The 8,427-nt window shown below is 35.5% G+C and overlaps 1 protein-coding gene across 1 annotated transcript in view; it reads left to right on the top strand.

Annotated features, from left to right (window-relative positions):
- Nucleotides 1-294: 294 nt before the first annotated feature.
- Nucleotides 295-8,427, top strand: part of LOC103272822 (uncharacterized protein KIAA0825-like) — a 234,398-nt gene continuing 226,265 nt past the window's right edge. Inside the window, exons 1-2 of the mRNA XM_021718695.1 lie at nt 295-478; nt 4,586-4,745. Of these exons, the coding sequence (XP_021574370.1) occupies nt 357-478; nt 4,586-4,745 (282 nt within the window). The 5' untranslated portion in view covers nt 295-356. The remainder of the gene's footprint in view (nt 479-4,585; nt 4,746-8,427) is intronic.

Raw genomic sequence — 8,427 nt, 5'->3', positions numbered from 1 at the left:
ACAAAATCACGCAGTGATGGGATGCAAATGCTAATATTAATCATACCTTTTCTTTCTTTTCTTCCCCAGGCTTCACAAGGCTTGCTACTCAGGCAGTAGCTATTGTAATCAGCAAGTTACCTACGGTGATTGCATGTTTGCCTCCCTCAATAAAATACTTCTTTTTTCTGTCTGAGAGAAAAATGTCAAAAAGTTTTGTTGAATTGAAGAAAGCTGGCCTGCTTGTCTGGAACTTGATTGTAATTATATGTCGGATATTTGAGGATGGAAATACTGTGGAACTTTTAACAGGTGCCTCCCTTGACAGATGGAGTAAAGAAAAACTTGGTTTAATTTGTGTGTGTTTGGAAAGCATCATGGGAGACCAGACAAGTAGCCCTAATCAAATTGTCCGAAAGGTCATACAGAGCATTGAGCAGCAAAAGCCCAACTGGATTGAGCGCCAGCTGTTGAAAGCAAAGACTTTGAGCACTGAATGGTAAAGCAATGTGTTTCTTTCACTGAGTTTTATCAAATATTCTCACAATAACAAAGTCACCAACAAAAAACAAAATATTGTCAGATGGGCAGTAATAGTATTTTGCTAAATTCATGGGAACTTTGATGAATATAGAAAAAAGATCAGTATCCCATTAAAAGTCAGATTGTACATTCCTTGTCTTAAAATTTGGACCCCATTGATACACTGGAACATTATACTTGTTTAATCACCATCTTAAGGTTTCTGATTAAAAGGGTGGTAGCTAAGCCTAGGAGAATTTAGTTTCACTCCTTTTCAGTGTGCAAACAGGTATCTAGTAGAAAGCCTGGAGCATTTTGTAAATGGATTGGGCATGGAGATTAAATTAAGAAGGAATTAATGGATATAAAAGACTTTTTATTGCTTTCTGTGTACCTGATTGTCAAAAAGGTACACATTTTTCATCTGGTAATATAAGAATCCCAGAGGGCAACTGGGGCATATCACACTCCAGCTATAAACATACCCAGCTGTTTCTGTATGAAAATGTCAGCCTTCCCATAGGTTTGTCACCAACAGCTAAGTGATTTGTGGTATTCAAAGATGTTTAAGGGTCCCTGATGAATTTAAATATGTACATAGGGTTCTCCTGTCTTAAAATTGGTCTTCAGGTATAGAATTGCATGGTATTGTTAAAGGAATTCCAGCTCAGGTGGTCTACATTACTAAATAAGCCCTTTTTCTAAACACCCGTGCACACTGTCCTTCATTCTTTTAAAATGTATTCATGTTGCTAGCAGATACTAGTATAACTTTCTACCTGAAACAACAAAAAGTCACTTGAAACATGGTTACTCTTGATAGTACATTGTAGTGATCAAGAGATCAGTCTTTGAAATCAGATGGGCAACTACAAATCCCTTGTAAATGGGTCATCTTGTGCAAATTATTGAATCTCTCAAAGCTATTGTTATAGGGATGATACCAAGCTGATAGAATTGTTTTGAAAAATTAAATAACATTCATAAAGTTCTTAGCATCAAGTTTGGAACTAGTAAGCATTTGTTATTTGTAAACTCTTATGAAAATAGATTGCATTTACTGGTTAGTATTATGGTAACTAATAGTCTTTTCCTAAATTAATCTATAAGACCTTATATTAATCCAAATGGGTAAAAGTAGGTAATCATGATTTTCATGGTCTTGTCATACTGACTTTTAGAAATTTACTTCTGGAGTGTCTCATGAGAAGGAAGCAGAACAATAGCAGTCAGGCAAATGCTTAGTAACATTGACAGTGACCTTCTTAATCTTTATATTTGCATTCAATACTAATTTACAGGCTTTAATCCAATGACTAAAAGATTAAGGCCAGCTGTCATTGTCCATGGCAGTGGTTATAAAAGGGAGAGAAAAAAGAAGAGTAAAAATAGTAGGTTTGATTGTGGTGACAAAGTCAAACGCATGATACTTCTGATTTAGAAGCCCCTTCATCAAATAAGATCTACTTAAGTAATGTCTAAGGAATATAGCCAAGGCTACATACAGGAATCCATGAGCTAATTTTTTTCTTTAAAAACTGATTTTAATTTAAGCTTTATAAACAGCCCCAACCCATCTGTTATCTCCTATAGTGGGAGTTGTCTAGCTACTATCTGGCTGATTAGCAATGAGTCAAAAGATTATTTAGCTATCTCTTACGACATGAGTCAAAAATGAAGAATTGCTGACTTTAAGAATGTGTAATAGCCCTCAAAGATTCTGAATAATTAAGTAATTAACACAGTGCTATGTCTTCCTCAATTTCTCAAATGATATCAATATACAAATAGGCAGATTTAAAGTTATTTATTGCATTATTTGAAAAAGTTAAATTTGATTTAACTCACTTCAGATAACAATCTCTTACAGAATTTGGGCACTATAGGAATGTTTCTTCTTGACTTTGATTTTAAATTGATTATCTGATATACAAGTGAACTTTCACCTCTAAGTATTTCTCACAAATCAATGATCATTTAACTCATAGATCTACACTATGAGGAAAAATGTATTTCGAACCATGATGTCTAAATTGGGTAGAGGGTTACCTTGACTTTACTAATTTTTTTTAAATGAGTATGTAAGCATTTAAACTAAAATAGTTCGTCCAGCAAGATAATTAAATCGTAATTGCTCAAGAAGATTATCTGGGAACTACGTGATATCATTTAGCTAGATTTCTTTCACTTGCATCTCAATTTAACTTTGCTTTTATGGAAATAGTGAAAATAACTGCAGCAGGAAAGGTGACAGCTGTAAATGTTGCCTGTCTTGCATACTGCCTGAAAGCATTACTATTCATTAAAATAACCTTCACTTTGTAGTAACACTCAAGCTGTAAACAGTCAACTTAGATTCTGGAGAACACACAACCCAAAAAGTAAAGAAATATCTGTCTTTGCAAAGTAATTTGTCGAGTTGAAGATTATTGTTTTTCATCATGGTGACCCTGACTTGGCTGGCTGGGTGCATATACAGATTAAGATTAATGCAGTTATTCCTTGGCTAAGGTCTGCCTCTTTCAGGGCACATTCTCCCTAATGACATGATTGATAGGCAGTCCCAAATCCAGAGAGGAACTCATTAATCATAGCATTGACTGAATCCAATCATTTGCTTCACCTGCACAGTGATGGACAGGAAAGGGTACAATTCAGGAGCTGACACTGAGATACTCCTTTGTCAGAGGGCCCCAACTTTTTTTCAATGTCAGCCTCTACAAAACCTGACAAGAAATTTTGTCTGCAACCTGTATGCAGTCTCAGAAAGATATTTGCAAACTTCTTGTATTGTAACAAGGTATTTAAAAGAAAAAGAGATCTTACTAGCTAATGAATATCTTTAAGCCAGAGTAGGATTTTCTTTATTCTTCAGCAAGGCTATATGCTATATGATGTTAAAGTCCTTTTTTTTTTTTTTTTTTCTTAAGGATGTTTTGAAACTACATGTGGAAGCAATATCAAAGTTAATGTCCGGCAGCTGGGTATCATTTGGTTTAGTCTTCAGGTCAGCGGCACTGACTCTTAGCAGAACTAATTTTATAATCATGGCAAAATCTCAGTAATGAACTGCAGTATACAGCTGATTACACTGCAGTAAATTTCATTTAGTCTGGGAAACAGTGGAAAACCATGAGTTTTCTTAAGAATACTTACGTTGCAAACCCTAACATGATCCTAACAGTAATTTTAACAAAATTAGTGTGGAATGTCTATCTATGTATTTATCTATCTATATATCTATCTATCTATGTTGAATATTATGGGTGTTTTTTTGCACTGGTATAGTTTGAAATGTTTACTATTTTAACATAATCCATTATTACCGTGTTAATAATGTTCAAAATCAACAATAAGTATATGATTTCTACAGAAATAAATATTTTAGAATGGTATCTTGTACATTCTTGGAGGGGTGATAGCAAACCCTTTTCTGGAAAGAAGAATCAGAGTCGTGACTTTTGCTAAATAACTGTTACAGAAAAGAAACAGGAAAGAGTCATCTATTTTTTAAAGGCAACAAGTGTCAAAGGCCAACTTAAAATACCCAGTGGCAGGCACACTGCCATGAAGTGTCCAGCCTATATTTAGTATGATAGACTCCCCCTTTAGACACTTTAATTAGTCTTTAATGTGTTCTACCACAAGTGTAAAGAGAAAGCCACAAAAGATGAAACGCCAGCACTATTTCTGGCATCAAACATACTTTTTATCTTCAAAGAGGAAATAAAAATTATTTCTCATTTGTTTTTAAAAATAAATGTTTTGTTTTCATTCCATGATTATTGCAATTTCAACAATTGCAGTAATGGGAAAATGTTTTATAGATAGGAGTATAAATGCAATAAAGAAAAGTTTTAAGAGAAACGATTTAATTTTTAAAAATGCTTTCAGGTGCTTGATTTTGAAGTGCCATGTACGTGAGTAGCAGCGGTTTGAGAAGGCTTAACCTACTTGGGTGAGGTCTTTTTGAAGGCGTTGAATATGAGATTTACATAGACTCTCCACCCTTGGTCTCTGTGATTATTTTTCATCTTCACAATTCTTCACCACTGATATTCATATATGCTTTCTTCGTATTTAGTGCATTTACGACAATAGAGAAAAGCACAGTCTTAGAAGAAGGAGATATTGCTCTTGAACTGACTGAGCAGAAAATAAACACGATGGTCCTGGATCTCTGCCACAAACCAGGTGGCAGCGAGTACCTGAGGCAAATTTATCACATCATGCGGCTCAATGAGGTAGGGAAACGGCCTTTTTACCGAGCAATTAGGTGTGTACTGGCCTGAGGCAGCGTCTGCTGGCAGCTAAGGGTTAGTCAAGGAGGTGATAATACTTCTTAAAGTCAATACCAAACTCAATATTGCATTATTAATAGAATCTATTCAACTCCGGCTGTTCTGCATTTGTACAGAAAAGGCTTCACTGAAACAATGTAGATTTTATTTATATGGTTTAAACAATAACATGCCTCATAAACTCAGTTCAGTTCTGAATTGTAGAGATTAGAGGTGCAGTTTGGGAATTGTGTGTTTGTGACTGTTAAACTGATATCAAAATCTGGTTTTTGTAAAATGGAGAATTTTCTGGACTCAAACGTAGCTCGATTCCTAAAGATATCATATTTGCATTGATGAAGTTGGAGACTTCTTACTCAATGGGAAAAACTTCAGAAGAATATTGAACCGTATTCGGGAGCAACCAGATTAACCCAAGAAAATTCATTAATGCACGGACACTGGTTAAACCAATGTTATGCCTGTCTAGCTCTTTGCTCGGTTAAGCCTCTGACCTTGCAGGGTTTTGGCTGTTTTAGCAAGAATGTAAATAGCAGGTTATCTCAGCTATTTACTTGAAACAATACAAGTTCACTAGCTTAATCAGGTTTTTAATTGATTGTATGTATCTGAATTAGAATGTGGCATCTGTAATTATGCTTATATATTTGTAAACACATGAATGTAATTTTTAGAATAGTAAAAATTGTATAATATGAGTAATGTAAATAGATAGTGTTTTATCTCAATAATGTAGGCCTTTACAACCGTGCATTTCCAAGGAGTGAATTAAATTCTATGACAGCATTTTACTACTCAGCTACATAAATGCACTGTCCACCATTATCTATCTGAAAGTTATTTTAAGTAAATCTTGTTTCCTGGATTTCACAGAGCTAATCAAACAGTCAATAAGCCGGTGATCTAACAATGATAACTTGAAAGGGATGTGAGAGTTTGTAGCTATTGGAAATGACCTAGTCCTTAAGGCACCAGATCTCTGTATGTAATTGTTACAAAGTAACCCAATCTATTCACTCTTGTTAATGATTGCACACAGTTTGCTTGGGTATTCTACATGGGGACCCCAGAAACTCCTCACATTGGCTAACTGAAAGACCTCTATTGTGAAGTTATGTCCTCACTGGCATGCCCCCCTGACTACCCAGATTAGCCAAAGTAATTGTGGTGAATACTGAGCAACAGATGTTACAGTATAGTTAACCCTCATAACCTTAGTTAAGTGGAGTTACAACAGTACTGAGGATGGTAATGGCTGACATTGATCGCTAAACTAACGGATTATTCCTATTTTTAAAAGGTCTATAATACAAAAAAGGCGAGTAACTACCAATAAACAACATCATCCAAAATTAAGTTGGATATTTATTGGCCAGCAGTCATCTGGTATATTCTGGAAAACCAAAGGTTGTTCTTCCCTCATAGAACTTATAACTCTAAGGCAGTGGTTCTGAACACGTATGAGATCTACGCTGGCATACCTCCACATTTTGATCGATTAAACTCAAAGTTACAATTTTTCTTTTGTTACATCTGCATATGTTTACAATATATAGTAGTCTTTGTCAGACAGGATTTAGAGCTAAGTAATGGCAGTTTACTCTGTGAGTGAGGCATGACATTGCAAAGTAAGAGGCAGAATGCCAGGTGGGACTAGAAGCAAAAAAAGTAAGAGAGCTTCGCCTTGTGACTGTTATAAAATCCCAGGCAATAAACCTAAACAGTACAAGGGTAAATAGTGAAGAGTATAGTTCTTATGACTACTTTTCTACTATGAGATAGCACGATGTCTGTAGGTAAAATTGCACTGTGAGGTTTGCTCATTTGATGAGTAGTGCTCTGAGTCTTTGGCACCTTCAGATGTGCTACTAAATATTCTTGAACATGTAATATAAATACTGAAGCACTCATGGATACAGGCCTGGGTGAGGGGAAGAATGAGTGTGCCATTGATTGAGATGGAGAATTTATAAGAGAAAATGGGTTTAAAGAGGCTTTGTCTTTGAGGTAAAGGTAAGATGTCAGAGCAACAACATTCAAATTGTACTTAAGGCCCTGGCCGTGAGCACAGATCAGAGGCCTTGTCTATAGATTTGGTGGTCTTCAGTGAGTGTGGTGGTTGAGATCATCGGCTGATGGAACTCTTCAGTGGAGAGAAGTAGAGAAATGACGGGTAGCTTTGATGTAGCCACACAGGGAAGGTGTTCAAGAAAGAATAAGAGTCTTCTGAAGAAATAGCCTGATTGGTGGTAAATCTGATTAACACAATGTCACAGTAAAAGAATCTGAGGTTTTTAAGAAGAAGTAGTAATGATTGTCAATATGGGAGAAAGATTAACAAAGGAGAAAATACCATTTTGTTCACAGTTGGCAACAGAGCACTTTTCCTTTTATGAATAGTGGAAACAAAATGTCAAAATGTAATTCTATAAGGGAAAATCAGCTAAGAAAGATTGTTGGTAGCTAAAGCAAAGTATTTTTCCCAATGAAGAAAGAATATTCCATTTTAAAATTTGACTTGCATAAATTGTAATGGAAAAAAATTTTGCTTCTGTTCAATAGTCTAATGTAGGCATAAAATTCTTTTCTGATGGCTTTATCATTACTGAATAATATTTAGTAAGAGTCCATGTGTGCCACTCTACGAGACGCTATGGAATTACTCTTTCTAAAGAGATATACTCTACAAAGAAGTAAAGAAATGATCATTATCGTTGATTTCAGCTGTGGTTTCTTTAGATTTTTAGGGATTTAGGATCTAAAGTTTGCCTTTTACAATGAGCATAGTGGCATCCATAAGGTTCTAGAGACACAGGAAAAGCACAATGAACTGAGACTAGATATGTGACTTCTCACTCCATATATGTGACTTCTACCTGTCACCCCTGTGTGACCTCAGACTTGGCCCCTGACCTTTCATTTGAGTGTGGTATTGGGCTACAGTTTCTCAAGCTTTGATGTACCTGCCAATCTCCTGGGAATTCTCGTTAACAGAGTTGTTCAGCTGGACCAGAGATTCTGCTGTTCTAACAACCTCCCGGGTGAGCTTCATTCTGCCACTCTGTGCACCAGACACTGAGTAGCACAGGCTCTCTAGGTGATCTCTGAATTCCTTTTCAACTCTAACATTCTGAGCTTCATCCTAACTCCAACCTCAAAGAAAAAACCACATTGTGACACACTAAAAATCAGGAGAGCATTTTTAAAATTTATTAAATGATTTGCTTATTAGTAGTAAGCATTTGCTGGTTGATGGAGGACTTTTAGTCATTTTAATTTGTAATCTTCCAGAAAAAGTTCCATAAAATACATTAGGCTTGTTCATCTTATTTATTTATGGGTGTGGGAAATGCTGTATATAATACAGTAGATTGGCTTTTTTTTTTTTTGCCATGGCCTGCACTGGCAGTTGGGGGTTTAAAATGCCATATTTTGAGCTTTTATTGAATCTTGATATTTTGTAGTCCACAGAATGAAAATAGAGTTTAAAATGCTTACACTATAATTAATTCTGCATAGAATGAGACTACTTGCAGTAAAAGATCAGAATACTTCGCTCTGTTGAGTCTACAGTAGGTAACGACACTTAATGAATGAATGAGCAATTTGTTCAATGCATTATCAT

Source organism: Carlito syrichta, unplaced genomic scaffold, assembly GCF_000164805.1.
Source record: "Carlito syrichta isolate Samal-C Ts95f unplaced genomic scaffold, Tarsius_syrichta-2.0.1 Scaffold313310, whole genome shotgun sequence".
NCBI lineage: Eukaryota > Metazoa > Chordata > Mammalia > Primates > Tarsiidae > Carlito > Carlito syrichta.
The sequence above is the reverse complement of the archived record's forward strand: the minus strand, read 5'-3'. Positions and strand labels throughout refer to the sequence as shown.